General features: G+C 41.7%; 1 protein-coding gene across 3 annotated transcripts in view; it reads right to left on the reverse strand.

Moving 5' to 3' along the window:
- Positions 1-15790, reverse strand: part of ehd4 (EH-domain containing 4) — a 143245-nt gene extending 127455 nt beyond the window's left edge. Inside the window, exons 1-2 of one of the 3 annotated variants that reach the window (XM_079262386.1) lie at positions 15212-15790; positions 2362-2538 (exon numbers count right to left, since the gene is read on the reverse strand). In XM_079262386.1, coding sequence (XP_079118512.1) covers positions 2362-2538; positions 15212-15441 — 407 coding nt within the window. In that variant the 5' untranslated portion in view covers positions 15442-15790. Of the gene's footprint in view, positions 1-2361; positions 2539-6501; positions 6519-11958; positions 12069-15211 lie in introns of those variants that run through there. The other 2 variants (XM_079262388.1, XM_079262387.1) reach the window with 2 other exon arrangements.
- Positions 15791-18286: the final 2496 nt, after the last annotated feature.

Genomic DNA, 18286 nt, shown 5'->3' on the forward strand with positions numbered 1-18286 from the left:
GATAGGTTTGTTTTTCTAAAACAGACAACTTTCCTTCATCAGAACCTGGACAGTCTGGATACCTCAGCAGTTTCGGGCTCACAGAGGATTCCCCAGAACATCCTTTTAAGCTGAGCCGCGGTTGGAGCAGAAGAAGAAAACTGTTTCCTCCACCTGTCAGTTAAACATGGAGACCAAACTATGGCTGTTTTGGGTTTTTATTGTGTCTTATGCAAGTAAACTGCAGAAATACACTGCAACAATGGACGCAGTATGAACACCAGATGAGGCAGAGGACCCTTACCACCATTGCTATGGATTTACCCACAATGCAATGCTACTCCAAATGCAGGAATGGACTTTTTTGTGGTCCGCTTCCAGTATTTGTTTTACTTAAGATGGGCCAAGACCTACATTTGTAGGCGGACTGAGTCCACTTCTTTGGTCCAAATCCAAATTTGTTTTCACATTTTCCCAAACGAAGCGGACTTTCCGAGCAACTGGACTCGGACTTGAATCAAAAAGGCTGATGTGAACGCGTCCTTACCACTGGAAATAAGTTCAGCTCTCCCTGCTTTTCTCACAGTTCCTGGAAAGGACTGAAGTCTGATTATTAAAGGTTTATTCTTCACTTCATGTTGATGCTGCAGCATCACTCAGCTCTTCACGTCTGAGGATCATCTTTTTAGAACAATATGGAGAGGAATTTTTCCAGATTTAGACATGGGCTGTTGTAGATGAATGACTCCAGCTTCCTGTCAGTCCTTCTGGACCTGGTTTTTGGGTGTATGTATGAACATAAATGAAGAAATGTTGATATCAGACTGTAAATATTTGGAATCATTAGGAAGTTTTCATTTGGGGATAATGGATTTAGAGGCTCAGGTGTCAAGGAACATGAACCTACCGTCAGACCTTTGCAATCACTATACAAGCTCTAAACATCCTTCATATGTCACTGCAAGATCCCTACTGAGTTATTGAGCTCTGAGTCTAGTCTAGATCCTAGATGGTCCCTGCATGTCTGCTGGAATTAGTCTGCTGTCATCCTGCTAGTTCTGCAGAACAGCTTCTATTTTTAACTGAAATGAAACTTCCTGCCACACAACCTCTGAACAATCTGTTCCTTTTTTTTTTTTAAAGCTACTACACAGTGGAAAACAATGACAGGTGACAAAAAGAGGTACAGCTCCACAAACTGTTGTCAGTTTCCAATGAAAACATTTCTGAAAACCACTTTTCATTGTGGCCTGCCATGCACATGCAGATATAAATGAGCCTTTCGGCAAACGCTTGTACAATTAATCACATGGCAACATTTACTTCATAAATTCTACATGGTTCCTAAGAAGTTAAATAAAATGTTTCCCTCTAAAACAGAATTTCATTTTGGTTCAATCAAACTGCAGAATTTAAAGTTTTATTTGACTCAGAAACCGACGACACAGTGACACGTTATAACAAGGACCACAAAACCTGCTCAGTTTCTCAGTAACCAATGAGAAACTAAAGCAAAGTGAGTCTGGGACTAAAGGTCAATTTCCACTCCCTTACGTACGTGAAAGGGACGTCCATTTCCAACATGTTCATATGTCGCCGTCTTGTGTCTTTTACATTTTTGCGCTTCTTCTCTGGTTTGTTCCTTTCGCTGGTCATGTGTCAGATGTACAACTCAACATTTTCCCTAGTGGTTTCCGGTGGTATTGCTTCATTTTCTGGATCAGGTGATGAATAACGATGCAGGAGATGGATGAAACTGTCCATCTCTGTTTCCACCTCTGTGTCAGGCATAAATGGCCTTAATTGTTCATTAATGGTTACCTGAGCTTTGTATTCTAGTGAAATTTGACAAATCACTTAATGGACCATTAAGTGATTTGTGGAACGGACCATGCTAACAATTAGCCTTAGCATTATTACTCATTAGAAAGTCAGTCTAGGTAAACAGACATGCCTCATATGCAGGGCTGAAGTTTCCAGAGGTGACACGATAATTCCAGCTTTACCACGTTGTAAAGCATCTGGGTTGCCTTGACATTAGAAAGCACGAGGAGTTTGTTGCATTAAAGGAAAAGTGCAACAAACCATAGCAACATCCACTGGCATATGCTTTTAGAAAACACAAGGAATTTGTAAAAGCAAACCAGAAATCCACCGCAATAACAAGGTTTTAGAATTATTTATCCTGGAGGAGCCGACCCAGTCCATCCCGGAAAACCTTCATGGTTGGTCCAAAAGAAATTTTCTGAACTGATGAAGGTTATTTATCCAATAATTCAAAATGTTCTGTTTTTAATCATTTAAGTTTGTCATTTAAAAAGTGCTTTTTTTTTTAAATGAAAATTCTTCAAACTTTAAATATATTTTTTTTATTTTTCGTACCTGTTGAGGAAAGAGTTTCCGAACGCATTGAGTTTCCTGAAGGGTTTCTTGGGGTCCACCACCAGAGCGTTCCCAGGGACCACACCCTCATTTTCACCGTACATCACTGCAATGAAGCCGTCCGTGGTGGGTTCTGGACCAATCCGCATCCCAGGAAAATCCTGCTCCAACAGATACCTGAAAGACATCAAACACAGAAGGTGGTTGTACTGAATATCAGGATTGGGTGAAGGGTTTGGACCTCAGCAGAACCATTTGGTTCACATCACAGAATAATCTGCTGCATCGTTTCAGTGATGATTGGTTTTCACAAGAACCAGAACAGCTGGCATCAGTTTCGTTATGTTCTTGTACAATACAAACAGATAATTATATAATTCACAACATCTTCAGAATATTCATCATGTACTTTATAAAAAGAAAATCAGTTTTACTGTAGATAAATGCAGCAATGGAAATAAAAATGTGCGTTTTGAGGCGTTCAGACGGAAAAGACAAAGAGGATGAAATTAGAGGATGCTGGAGACAAAGTTCATCAGTCAGTCAAGATAAAAATGGTTCATTCAGCTTAATGAAGATGTTTTTATCTGGAACTAATAAAGGATTAACTCCTGCAGATCACAGAACAAACATCCAGAGATGGTGTGCTTTCAGGATTTACACTAAGTTTACACTCTGACCATCTTAAACCATCTTTTAAGTACAAAAACTGTAATTGTAGTCATGGTTGGTGGTTGGGTGAAGCTGTTTGTTATCAATCATATTTGCTCTCAATCATCATAAAAACAGAAACTGTTTACATGATCTTCTTTCTTCTGTGCATTTCCTCCATCATCAGCTTAAAGTCTTTTATGGTTTTTGTGGACGACGTTCTTTATTTTCTCAGATGTAAATCTTTCCATTCATCTCTGCAAAAAGCCTCTAGTTCCTGTAAATTCCTTGATTGTCTTGCATGAGCTGCATGCTTGAGAACTGTAGCCAACAACAGGCCACTGTCTTGTGGTTGGGATCATTGTTGTGGTGGAACATCCCATGTGCAGCTTCCAGGCTAAATTATTAGCCAAGTAGTATTTTCTGGTAACATGCTCTCAGTTTGGATCACGCTTCCCGTCCATTTGTAGCTCAAAGGCACATCAACAAAACATAAGCAAACCGCCTCCGTATGTCACGTCTTTCCCTCATTTTTCCTTCTTAGAGTTTAATTTCACTGAAAAATGCCAAAAAAGCCATAAATTCTGCCCAGACACGTAAACTTTACAGACACAGACATGATCAACTGGTCATAAAAACAACCAGCTGACTGGTTTGTTCAGTGATGGTTACAGTAAGCCCTCAGTAATCTCAACCAGGAACCAGATTCTGGGTTTTCATGTAAACTTGCAGGTGATTCCGTTCAGCTGCGACATGTCGTCTACGAGATGAGGTTCCTCAGGTTAGCTTTATTACCCAGATGAAACAGAAAACTTAATGATCTTTTATGATCAGCTGTGGGATCAAATCCATCAGGCTGCTCTGGTTTCATCCTCATACGACGTTATGGTCACACCACGCTGCATGGATGCCTGTGTGCGAGGCATTTACTCCAACAGCAAAGAAAAGAAAGATTCCTGCAGAGCATCCCATCGGAGAGCAGGGGATCACATCAGACCACAGACAGTCTGACGCTGATCTTCACAAAGCTGGAACCAGAAGGTTTTAACATCTTAACTTGAAATGAGTAAAACTGATGATGATGAATCCAGTTTCTTCTCAGTTCTGGTTTATTCATCCTCCATCCAGCAGCTTTAGGATTCAGATCAATAAACTATTAATCTGTTTTCACATGACTGTTATTCAACTAACAAGTTCAGAGTTTGTGGAGTTTTTCCATCTCTCCTGGTAACAATTACCCTGTCAGCCTTCACTGGCTTCTTCTGTTGAAGAACAGCGAGAAAGGAAGGAAAAGAGGGCACACGGCCGCTGAGAGTCTCTGTCCTCCCACTTCCTTCCTCTCCTGATGGTGTGGACATCAAAGAGGACACAACGACCAGGGATTTGTGCAGAGGGAGACCTGAACCAGGTCCAGAGACCAGAAGGATCAGACAGATCTGGTCCGTTCTGACCCGGCTGTTTTCCGTTTTTCTTTTTGTATCACGCTCCTACAATATCTTAGACGTTTCCTTTTTCTATAAAACTATGCATGACGGACCGGTAGGCTCTCCCCTTCTGATTCACCCCATTTTTGACCAACTGGATTGATCCATGGTCCTTCCTTAGCTAATAATACCCACTGAATGTCAACCTAGGTGGTCTGACAATCACATACTTTTCCGCTTCCAGACCTCGCCCACCAGCTCTGATGCCAGTTCTGACCCCGCTGCCGTAAAGCCAATAAAATTCCCGTTATGGCGATGTGCAGCTTGTGTGTGTGGGATGTAAAATGGCTTCAGGGGGTCCGTGCGTTAACATTTGCAACAACGTGCGTATTTGTGTGCGTCCGTGCGCAAAAGCAGAGGAAGCCATTTTTGTCCACTTTTTCTTTGTATGAACAACTGCAAACACGCCAAAAAACAGAAATACACCCGCGAGGAGGTGGGGGAGTTGTTTACACAGAGGGACAGTGATTTTTACAGAAGAAGACGTCTCTGACTGCAGAAGAAGATGTGGTTCCTGAAGGAGAAGAGCATGAAAAGTAAGAACTTCTATATGCAGCTACGGTGTCTTTATAAGATGTTTAGATAAGTAACTCTGTTGTTTATGGGACTGGAGGAGGGGGGGGCTTGTTTACTTTGTGCGTCGGGATGGGGGAGGAGGGGTGGGGGCGCCTGCATTGTTTCTTTGTTTACGTTCTCACTGTTGGCGTATTTCCAGTGGTTCTGTTGGGTCTGCTAAAGACGTGAGGCCTGGTTTGTTAGAAAACTCGGGGTCTCGGCTCTAAAATGGAAGACCCCCGGTTCATGTGGGTTTCGTTCAGTCCAAGTGTGCGTGAAACGAAAAAGAGCAGTTATCGAAGAGACGCAGCGGTTCAACACCTATACTTTCTCCAGTTGTAAACATTTGTTCATAAATACAAAATCATAGAAAGAAAATAAGCTGCTGCTGATTTATCTGCGTGTGTGTGGACCGCTTTCATACTCTGTGTGCGCATGCGTGCAGTGATGCGTGTCTGTTAGAACATACACTTATTACAGTTGCAGTACTAATGTGGGATAAAAACTTCTTGTTTGTCTTTATTAGTCTGTCATCTGATTCTGAGCAGAAACCCAGCAGCTCTTCAGATGAAGAAGGACCAGCTCCTTCCAGAGGAAGAGGAAGAGGAAGAGGAAGAGCTAGAGGGACAACAGTAAGGGGAAGAAGCAGCAGTAGCACGGGAGAGTCATCAACTCCAGGTTTGGAAAGCTGACATGGTGTTGATGAGGCAGACATAACACCACCTCAGCCTACATTCCTGCCCTTCAGACCACCTGGACCCCTGCTCATCATAACAGCTACATATTCTGCTATTCCAGCTTTTTTACTTTCCTTTTACAAACACTCTTTATCAGACAATGGTTCAAAACTAATGTAAATATGTAAATTGTAATGTGTTATGGTGTTTTTATGATTCCATTTTGTTTACATTACATAACATGGCATTATATTGTTAACATATATAAACATGATGACCGCAAAACTTATTCTGACTCTTTTATTATAATGCAGAGTAGAAAAAATAAGCTTTTAGTGTGTCCATGCATCACCTGGTGAATTTCAACAATACTGATAGTAAATATGAATATACAATAAGATTCCTCTTGATACCACCTTTCATTAGAGTCTCATTGATGACTGTATGTTGAAGTGTTCTGGAGTTATAGCTTATTGAAGTTGGAGTATCCAAAGTGGCCATTTGGAGACTCAAAATGGCCACTTTGGGGAGCGCATGGACATACTTACAGTAAAGCAGGGGTGTCAAACTCCGGTCCTAAAGGGCAGGTTTTTGTTGTTTCCCTCCTCCAACACAGCTGATTCAAATCAAGTGGATCCAGCAGCTTCTCGTTACCTATTTAAGAATTTTGGTTGGGTGTGTTGGTGGATGGAGACGGCAAATCCTCATTGACACCTGTGCAGTAAAGCCCTCATAGAACAATAATTGTGGCTGCTATTGTCACCAAATTTTACCTGGTCATAGGAAAGGCTTCATGCTACAGCTCCATCTGATTTTCCAGTCCATATCTCCATCTCTCCATGTGCAGCATGTTGACAAAGTAGAAGAGAAATTCAGACGAGGGAAAAAACTGAAATATCCTTGTGTTCCAACTTCAATAACTTTATGCTGGTTACAGTTACAATAAATTTGAAAGCTCAGTGTAAAACTTGAGTGTGTTATCTTTATAAAGAGACCATGCTTTTGAATGTAATCCAAAAGGGTTCAAGAACAGCATCTAATTTAATTTGGGTATGTCTTTTTCAAGTGTATTTGGCATTTTTGGGGGTGGCTGTTAAGGGGTTAAACTAATTTATTAATTAAAATTCACTTAAAGTAAAACTTGTTTGTTCTTTGAGTTTCTAGTTTTTGTCAAAAATAAATATTTTAGCCATACAATGAGGCTGGTCTGATTCTTATTTAGTCAAACTGTAGCTTTTGCTTTCAGCCAATCGTACGGCTCCTTACATTTTCTCCACACTTTTAAACCAGTTGCAGAGCTACTGCTATTGAGAGACGGCAAGATCCAAAAACAGCAAAGGGCAATTGCTGATTCTGTAACGGCAAATGCTGCTGCAGATCACGTTACACATGCGGCAAAAATGCTGTTTTGTCAATGGCTGCTGTAAAACGGCCAACACCACTGCCCAACAACAAACTCCGCCTCTAACTGGTTTGCAGTGACAACTTTGTTTACAAAAAAAAAAAAACAACACTGCACAGATTCCTTTCACAAATGCAGGGATGTTCACAAATGAGAAGCAGGTTGTAACTGCACGCTTATATTATCTATGAATATACATTACAAGTGTACCTCAAAATTATATTTGTGAACCAGAGTGTGTATATTTGTGAAACAGATTGTGTGCATTTCCAAATTTATAATAAAAGTGTGCATCAACATTATATTTGTGTATTAGAGTGTGTGCAGTTGTGCAACAAAAAGTGTGCATTTCCCAGAATTGAGACTGATCTGGCCTCATAGAACAGTTGGATAACAAACTGCTGATTACCTGCAGGTAGCACAAACAAGAACCAAGACAATGAAACAGCACTGATCCAACCACACTAAAGAACATGAACAAAATAAAAATCACATTTACATCATCATCACCTCCACCTGTTCACCTGCTTATCTGACAATCCAATCACATGGAAGCAGATAAATACAGAAAAATTGGCAACTTGGCAATGAGTTCACTGTCCTCCAACGGCCTCCACAGTCACCAGATCTCAGTCCAGTAGAGCAACTTTGGGAGATCCTCATCATGATGTGGCGGAACGGGAGATTCTCATGGTGACGAGGTGGAACGGGAGATTCTCATGGTGACGTGGCGGAAGGGGAGATTCTCATGGTGACGAGGCGGAACGGGAGATTCTCATGGTGACGTGGCGGAACGGGAGATTCTCATGGTGACGAGGCGGAACGGAAGATTCTCATGGTGACGAGGCGGAACGGGAGATTCTCATGGTGACGAGGCGGAACGGGAGATTCTCATGGTGACGTGGCGGAACGGAAGATTCTCATGGTGACGAGGCGGAACGGAAGATTCTCATGGTGACGAGGCGGAACGGGAGATTCTCTTGGTGACGAGGCGGAACGGGAGATTCTCATGGTGACGAGGCGGAACGGGAGATTCTCATGGTGACGAGGCGGAACGGGAGATTCTCATGGTGACGAGGCGGAACGGGAGATTCTCATGGTGACGAGGCGGAACGGGAGATTCTCATGGTGACGAGGCGGAACGGGAGATTCTCATGGTGACGAGGCGGAACGGGAGATTCTCATGGTGACGAGGTGGAACGGGAGATTCTCATCGTGATGAGGTGGAACGGGAGGTTCTCATGGTGATGAGGTGGAACGGGAGGTTCTCATGGTGATGAGGTGGAACGGGAGATTCTCATCGTGATGAGGTGGAACGGGAGATTCTCATCGTGATGAGGTGGAACGGGAGGTTCTCATTGTGATGAGGTGGAACGGGAGGTTCTCATGGTGATGAGGTGGAACGGGAGATTCTCATCGTGATGTGGTGGAACGGGAGATTCTCATGGTGATGAGGTGGAACGGGAGATTCTCATGGTGATGAGGTGGAACGGGAGATTCTCATGGTGATGAGGTGGAACGGGAGATTCTCATGGTGATGAGGTGGAACGGGAGATTCTCATCGTGATGTGGTGGAACGGAAGATTCTCATGGTGATGAGGTGGAACGGGAGATTCTCATCGTGATGTGGTGGAACGGAAGATTCTCATGGTGATGAGGTGGAACGGGAGATTCTCATGGTGATGAGGTGGAACGGGAGGTTCTCATGGTGATGAGGTGGAACGGGAGGTTCTCATCGTGATGAGGTGGAACGGGAGATTCTCATCGTGATGAGGTGGAACGGGAGGTTCTCATGGTGATGAGGTGGAACGGGAGATTCTCATGGTGATGAGGTGGAACGGGAGATTCTCATGGTGATGAGGTGAAACGGGAGATTCTCATGGTGATGAGGTGGAACGGGAGATTCTCATCGTGATGAGGTGGAACGGGAGATTCTCATCGTGATGAGGTGGAACGGGAGATTCTCATGGTGATGAGGTGGAACAGGAGATTCTCATGGTGATGTGGTGGAATGGGAGATTCTCATCATGATGAGGTGGAACGGGAGATTCTCATCGTGATGTGGTGGAACGGGAGATTCTCATGGTGATGAGGTGAAACGGGAGATTCTCATGGTGATGAGGTGGAACGGGAGATTCTCATCATGATGAGGTGGAACGGGAGATTCTCATCGTGATGTAGTGGAACGGAAGATTCTCATGGTGATGAGGTGAAACGGGAGATTCTCATGGTGATGTGGTGGAACGGGAGATTCTCATCATGATGTGGTGGAACGGAAGATTCTCATCATGATGTGGTGGAACGGAAGATTCTCATCATCATGTGGTGGAACGGGAGATTCTCATCATGATGTGGTGGAACGGGAGATTCTCATCATGATGTGGTGAAACGGGAGATTCTCATCATGATGAGGTGGAAAGGGAGATTCTCATGGTGATGTGGTGGAACGGGAGATTCTCATCATGATGTGGTGGAACGGAAGATTCTCATCATGATGTGGTGGAACGGAAGATTCTCATCGTGATGAGGTGGAACGGGAGATTCTCATGGTGATGAGGTGAAACGGGAGATTCTCATCATGATGTGGTGGAACGGGAGATTCTCATCATGATGTGGTGGAACGGAAGATTCTCATCATGATGTGGTCGGAACGGAAGATTCTCATGGTGATGAGGTGAAACGGGAGATTCTCATCATGATGTGGTGGAACGGGAGATTCTCATCGTGATGTGGTGGAACGGGAGATTCTCATGGTGATGTGGTGGAACGGAAGATTCTCATGGTGATGTGGTGAAACGGGAGATTCTCATGGTGATGAGGTGGAACGGGAGATTCTCATGGTGATGAGGTGGAACGGGAGATTCTCATGGTGATGAGGTGGAACGGGAGATTCTCATGGTGATGTGGTGGAACGGGAGATTATCATCATGATGAGGTGGACAGTTACCAAACAATAAAAAAAATTGTCTATATTTACAACACACTACTTAATAAAATGCAAAAGATGGTATGTAATCTCATTCTTCATCTCTGTCAGCTTGTTTCTGAAGAAGAAGAAGAATTGCTGACACTGTAGTTTAACTGATTCAAACATTCCTCAAGACTGGGTGGGGCTGAAACATATTTTTTTTAAGTTATATTATTTCAACACCCCCTTTGGGAGAAACCCCTATCTGACTCTCTGATTATCCTGCTGGGAGGAACCAGACTATACAACCCTGTTGTTCCAAATCAACCATACCAGATGTTCTGATTTCTCATTTATCATAGATAAATTCATAGTTCTCCCTCTCAGATCAGCAGTCCGGGGGCCATCCTCAGGACGAGAAGAGGTTATAAAAACACATCAATATTTTGACTGTCAGCTCATTTTTATTTACATACTGTTGTCTTCATTCTCTTCTCCACCAAACTGTGTTGTCATGCTCGTCAATACTCTCATCCTTTATTACTCCAGCCCCGTTTCCTCAGGGACGTCATTATTACTTCACTTCACAAGTAATCACAGTATTTAACATCATCAGTAATTTATAAAGATTCACAGCATCACTATTTTCCACTTGGGATCATGTGTGAACCATGTGGGACGGGAAAGAAAAAGTTAAACAACATGCGCATATTTCTACTTGTGTTGCTTTGTTTTCATAAGGAAGTAATAACAGTAACAGGTTAAATTATACTGATGTTTAAAAATATCCTTGTGTCTGCAATTTTATAGTTACTTACTATGGTACTACTGCATACATTATCATTATTTACTGGACATTGCATTATGAGGATGACAGAAAAAGGAATATATGTAGAAAATATAGCTTTGTTGCATCCAAACATTCTTGTTATATTATTTTATGTTGCTATAAAAGCTACAAATAAATAAAACTTAAAGACCTTTAAGAAGTGTTCATGTGATTTTGAACATGTATATTGTTGAGAAATTAATCAAAGCAGGATCATTATTAGCATTTCTTTGACCAAGAAACTGATAATCTTAACATGCCTAGTTTCAATCAGCAGGCCTAGCTTGATTCGGACGGGCCGGTGCAGCATCTTTTTAGTTTTTCACTGGCAGAAACTGGTAAAGGCACCAAAGAATCGATTTTATGACATGCAGATGGACTTTTATTGGTTGGAGAGATCTCAGAGAAGAGAAGAGATGAGATGAAGACTCTGCCGGTTTAACCGTCATTAAGGGAGATGTCAGAGAAGAGATGGGAATAAGACGGTGCTGTCATCATTAGGGACTCACGGAGAACACCTGAAAGTTCAGTAGCAGGGATGTAACTTTCTTGTTTAAATAACATTCTTCCTTTCCACTTTAAATAACTTAATACATTTGAAAAGAACTGAAGTGATATCTCTGGGAGAGTTTAGGAGAAAAACCTTGTTTGCTGATGTGACCATTTCAATACTTTCCATAACTCATGTAAACCCAACTAGTTTTCTGTCTGTTTACCAAAAGAAATGTGGATTTAATAAAATAAGGTGTATTTTAGTATTGTGATCGCTGCCCACACATAAAACTGATTATTGTTATTAATGGAGAGTACTAATGGGGGGGAATGTAAATTTAATATTTTTGTTGGAACTTTGTGCTGCAGATAAATACATGAAGTCTGCGTCATACCCTATTGAAATAATCTCACGACAGATTGTAAATAGTGATCTTGGTCCGTGTTTGTGGAGGTAGTATGTGGATTCAGACTCCAAATATCTGAAAATAACATTCAAACACGCTGTTCACACCTACTCAGGGACATAAAACCTGTAAAATCAACTCTTCATCGATAAATCACAAGATTCTTTTTAAACATGCTCACTCCTACCTCACCTCATGCAGATGAACTTCAACCCACAGGGATCGAATCAGCTGATCAAAATCCACAATCAGGACATGCATAAACACACATCATCTGTCTTTGTTAGGACAAATAACCTGACTTCATCTAGCATGGACTACCACACCTAGTCTCTGTTCAAACCTTAGTTCTGACCCTGGTCAGGGACCCAGAAATTGTTGGTCTCCATAAGGGTTGGTGGTGCCGATGAGGTCAGTGATTATATTGGAACAGGTCTTCATGAGCAATAAAAACCAGAACACACACACACACACACACACACACACACACACACACACACACACACACACACACACACACACATTACCAAGTGTCACGATTTTCTGCAACATGATGATGTAACCTGACAGCAGTTTGGATCAGCTGGTTTTATCTGCTGCCAAAACATTTAGTGTTTGCACACACACACACACACACCCTTACCCACACACAAATACACCTACACACAGACACACTCACCAAACACAGACTCTGAAGAGCTACGACTGTGTTACAATGAACTCTGCTCTCAGTCTGTCCAAACATGTGATTCACTCTCCATGAGGCCTTGTGTGTGTGAAACCGGCTGCAGACTAGTGGAATATTGACGTTGCCATTCATACTGCACTAAAAAGTATGTTAAGAAGGTTCCAAAAGGAAGTCGATGTTTGGTATAACTCTGGAGAGTAGAGCTTCCCAATATGAAGTTTGCAACATACATGTGTGCACTAGTCACATTGTAGCTTCTGCAATGTAGGAAGCAAATTAACTCAACATTTTCATTTGTCAATCAATCCATCTACAACATGTTTACAACTGCTCCAATGTGGTCAGTTGTAAACAAAACACGACACAATGAAACATTTACTTAGGACACAACAAAAGCAAGCAATAAAAGTCCATGATAAGAATAACTGTCAAATACAGAAAAAAATAATCACCTTCACAAACAGAGGTGAGATTGGTGCAGGTTAATCATCAACCAGACGGCACAACTTAAAGAGCTGTTCAAGACATCTGCTGAAAATTCCTGTACCTTTTCACATTGTATCAGACGGTTAGACCAAAATCCCAATGTCAGTTTATACCAGTATCGTGCAGCACTACTGGGGCCTCACACTCATCTTTGTTTAGGTTCCACATTCAGCTCAGCCTGGTCTTCAGAGGGTCGGACCAGGAAAACAACAAAGAAATAATAAAAATAACTCATTTTAACCTGGCTTCAGAAAATCATGAAAAGCCTGAAATTTATGGAGAAAAATAAGTTATTATGATATTTTGACAAAGTTACATACATTCAAATCGACTTATTTAATTTGTATTAATTTAAATATTCATTTCATGTTTTTATCATTGTGTCAGGATATTAAATAATGATATTTTAAATAGGTATATTTTTACATAAATATATAATCTATAAAAATAATTTAATAAGCTGGATTCCATTTTTATACAAAATTTCAGATTTAGTACATTTTTTTAAAAGCTTTTTACATTTTATAATATATAAACATTTTAATTGTATTTATATGTATTTTATTTTATTACATTTATTTATTTTATTTTACATTTTTGCATGCACAACTCCCAGATCCTAAAACATTTAATGCCAGGTATCTAAAAGTTAAAAAATCCAGTTATTCAGATGATGATGATCAGAGTAACTTTTGCAGTTGTAGAACTTATTCTAAATGTACGTATGTGTACATTGTCACACGAGTAGTAATCCTGACATGAACTCTAATGACAAAAAACATCGAAACAAAAATCCACAGTATTTATTTACAGCACTTATTAACATACAATGAGGTCCGATCTGAATACAAAACATTTTATTCAAGGCCACGTGTAACTGACAGTACAGGACCTGAACTAAACACTGAAGTCAGCATTACTGACTGCAGGTCAGTAATGCTGGTAATGCAGGTCACAGCCCGTCTCTGCTGTCTGAGCTCCGGCCAGAAACTCTTCTACACACCTCATAACAACCCCAGGTGTAACCAGCCGTTACCAGTACAGAGACATGACTTCCTGTGACTTATTCTCCAGCAGCAACATGCAAACTTCCTGCATGAAATGAAAAGCTGTCCCATCCCAATATTAATGCTTCACCACCTTCTGGTTCAAAGCTCCGGTTCACACACAAAGCCTGGCCCCTGCAGCATTCACACAATGCCGAGGAGGAAAGACATCAGTAATGACCTTAGAGAGGCACATCAGTGGAACATCATTTTGGAAAGACTAGAAGGTTTTTTTTTCAAACAAACTATGTGGAGTCAGGAGCTACATCTCAGACTCTCCAGGCCTCAGTTCGCAGGTTAAATGTTGATGACAATCCAGTTAGAAAAATACTGAACCAGTACGGCTTAGTGGGAAAGTTGCAGGTGAAAAAAAAACAGCATGGCAAAGCTGCATCTGAACAAACCGCCAGACTTCTGGAACAAAGTCCCCTGGAAGGACCAGAGCAAAGAGGACATGTTTGGTCAGAATGAACCAGTGATGATCCTGAAGTCACAGAGTATTCTGGAGTCAGATGTTTGTCCGTCTGTCTGACAGATAAAGCTGGCTGGAACTGAATGCAGTTCAGCTCTGGATAAAATTACATTTATACTGTTTAGACTGTGATACATGCATGAACCTGCAGTATGACTGTAGGTCCTTCAGTTTAAAAAAATCAACTTATCACAGGCTTTGTGAATAATTAATCTTGATTAATCACATTTTAAATCACACAATATTTGCCCCAAAAAGCAACTTTTTCCATTTAAATGGGTCTTGGTGGATGACTAATCAAATAAGAGACATTAATATTATAAACTTGAGATCTATTAATGTCTTATTTTATATTAGAAATAGTAGAAAAAATAGAAAATAGCGCAAAACAGGACAGGTGTCCTTTTCAGGATTTTTAACTAGCAGCTCCAGTCTCCCACATGTCCCAGTAACTTATAACATTTTCCATGTTTCCTCCCTCTTCATCGACAGACGTCTATGTGTCTGTCTGTCTATGCGTCTGTCTATATGTCTGTCTGTCTAAATGTCTGTCTGTCTAAATGTCTATGTGTCTGTCTGTCTATACGTCTCTGTGTCTGTCTGTCTATACGTCTCTGTGTCTGTCTGTCTATATGTCTATGTGTCAGTATGTCTTGGTTATATTAAAAAGTTAGTATCTTTGCTGATTATCAGAGGAGATTAAAAACCGGGTCTCGCGCGCTGCCCTCCCAGCTGTCCGGGTTTCAGACTCACCTGATGAAGGTGGTCTTCCCAGTGGAGTACTGTCCCACCAGCAGGACCATGGGTTTGCTCTGGAAGTCTGCGCCCTCCAGGGCTGGGGAGTGGAAGTCATGGAAGAGGTAGGTCTCCTCCAGCGGCAGCAGCTTCTTGGTGTAGAGGGTCTGCAGTCCCTCGGTGACGGTCTGGTACATCTCTCCTTCCTTGTTGCGGCCACCTTGCTCTTGTTTCACCCAGCTGAACATACTTCCTACAGCAGCCCGACGCCGCGCAACAACTTCCCTGTTTCGGTGTTTCCAAACGACGCGGATGTTTGCGGCGCTTCCCGCGAAGCTGGCGGAGGAGGAGTGTGTCCTGCTCCTGGACTCTGGGAGTACTGGGAACACTGGGAACACTGTTGCTTGTGTGTGCAGCTGGTTGGGCAGTTTCCGCTGGTGATGAGGATACCTGAGGGCGCCGCCCTTCCCCGTGACGCCGATCTTTCCCTGGATGTGAAAACAGCAGCAGGAAACTCGGGTTAGAGGTCCAGCCTGGGTCTGATCCGGACTCAGGACAGAAACATGGCCCCACAGCCGCCATCAGTCATTATCACATGGACCCCAGAGACTAAACTGTGTTGGAGCCCTGAACGCTTCCTAGTTTTATTTATTCAATGACATGAAAAGTCATTTTAAAAAGGAAATTACTTTTTTTAAAAATAAAACTGATTTAGAGTCATAAAGCTCTCTCCTTTCACACGTCTGTCTCAGCAGCAGGAATGACCTCTAACATTCTTTATGCAGCAGACCTGAAGAAGCCTCTGACTGAACAGACTGTAGGAATGTTCCTTATGTCCAGACTGGGAACAGCAACACAGATGATTCTTTTTAAACTTTTATTTGCCAGCAGCAGAATCTGAGGAGCAGATGATAGATGGTCAGAAAACAATTTCACAATTTTCTCTGAAACTGATTTTTATAGTTTTCCCGTTTTATCTCCATCAGGATCCTGTTACATTCAGAATAAACATTTCAGATCTCACAGAACTGGTGACCAACTGGACCCAAAACAGATTTTCCATCACAGCTTCACTTATACTGCCCAGCAGAACCTTCAGACTCTCTTTAACCGGATCCCGGTCTGGCTTCAGGTAGGCAGAACCCGATCCAAGTCCATCACAAGAACTCAAACGTTATTCCTCATGAAGCTTCTAGTCAGGTTGGCGACCGTGATCCATGCTGCTGTAGGCCCAGTCTGCTGGGAGACATCCCGCGATGAACTTTTATGTTGCAGCACATAGAATAATAACACATAAAAGTAATAAACAAAAATATGTGTGTAAATCCGCTGAGTCATCCCAGTCAGTCAGAAACACAACAGCAGAGGTCTGTCTGAAGGTCACACAACAGTTTCAGATTAGTTATGTATACTTTATTGGTTTAAATAAAATGGATTTCTCTCTAAAGTGACAATCATCCCGCTGTCAGTTATCCCCCTCACAACTGGACAACGCAGACCAGTCAGTTTCCTCCACGCAGGCGTCAGCCTGTGGACTCCTCTCGATTCCGTCCAATGTATAAAAAGACAGAGGCAAAGCAGAAGCCATGTTCCAGCGGCCCACTTCACGAGCCACAGCCCAGGAACTTGCTCGTTAGGCTTTTATCAGCCAGGCCTTCAGTCCCTGTGGTGCATGGAACAGGTCAGTCATACAGAGCAATACTAAATGATCAGCAGGGGTGAAGGAGACCCACAGAGGGATTTATCTGGAGGAAGGTCAGCCAGTAGAAAAGTGCACTCAGGTATTTTCAGAATGATGCTGTGTGCAGCACTGCCTTTATACCAGTCAGCAGGTGCTAATCAGACTGATCACCAAATGCCAACACCTGGAGAGGTTCTCTCACCACACAAAGAACTGGGCTAAGTTCTCCAACTTTCCAACAAATATAGCTGTACTAAGTGTTGAAGTGCTCCTTGAAGAGCTGAGTCTTCAGCTTGCTCTTAAAAGTAGACAGGAACTCTGCAGAGCGGACAGAGTTTGGGAGATCATTCCACCATTGTGGAACAACAGAGGAAAAGAGTCTGGCTGGTGGTTTAGTCCCACGTATTGGTGGTAACACGAGGCGTCTTTCACTGGTGGAACGTAGCTGTGGAGAGGGAGTGTAGGTCTGGATTAGGGAGTGAAGGTAGTGAAGGGAGACGGGAGCCGTTTGAGTTCTTGTTTTGGAAGCCAGAAGCAAAGCTTTTTATTTTTATCTTAAACTGTTTCAGATTGATTAAAACTGAAAATAGACACTCATAAAACACATGATTACGGTCTGATATTAAATTAAAAATGTTAAAATACCTTAGATATCCAGAAGTTACAATTTAATTGTGATTAGAAGTTTCTTGGACGCCCTGCTATTACATGATATTACAGCCAGAGAATTGTCCAATTATTGTGATCTGTTGGATTAGATTTTAAATAGATTATTGCAAGACTTGTTAAGAAGCAAATCATATCATCAGCATGCAATAATATCCTGTGTTCAGTTTATCCCTTATGTATTCCCCCTTTGCTTGAATTTGATCTATAATCACAGCCAGAGGATCGATGGCCAGTATGAATAACACTGGCAAAAGGCTGGCATCTCTGGCAAGGTGACCTTTCCGGAATGGCTCGTCATGTAATTTGTTAAAATGAACACCTCTTGGCATGGATACAAAATTTTAATCTACTCACCAAAAATTGCTCCAAATCCAAGAATGTTAAATCTCAGTTTAGCAAAAAGATGCATCATCACTATCTCATTAATTCAGATGAATGGAAAATTAGTTTCATTCCAAAATTATCTAAGTATTTGAGAATGCTTTAATTTTCTGTTTAGGTCAGTAAAATGGGATTATATAAGCCTCTACATATTTTTTTTTCTTTTTCTCCTGCTTTTAAATTTGTATTTAAAGTTAAATAGAAATAAAGAAATCAACTTTTTTTTTTATTATTTCAAAAATTGCGGTTATTTGCCTCTTTTTGCGGTTATTATCTCCTATTTTGTAGGATGTTTCCTTGTAGTTTTCTGACTCGCTCGGCGCGGCAGTAAAACTACAACAGATGAAGAAGAAGAAGAAGAA

This window comes from Telmatherina bonti, assembly GCF_933228915.1.
Source record: "Telmatherina bonti genome assembly, chromosome: 22".
Taxonomy (NCBI): domain Eukaryota; kingdom Metazoa; phylum Chordata; class Actinopteri; order Atheriniformes; family Telmatherinidae; genus Telmatherina; species Telmatherina bonti.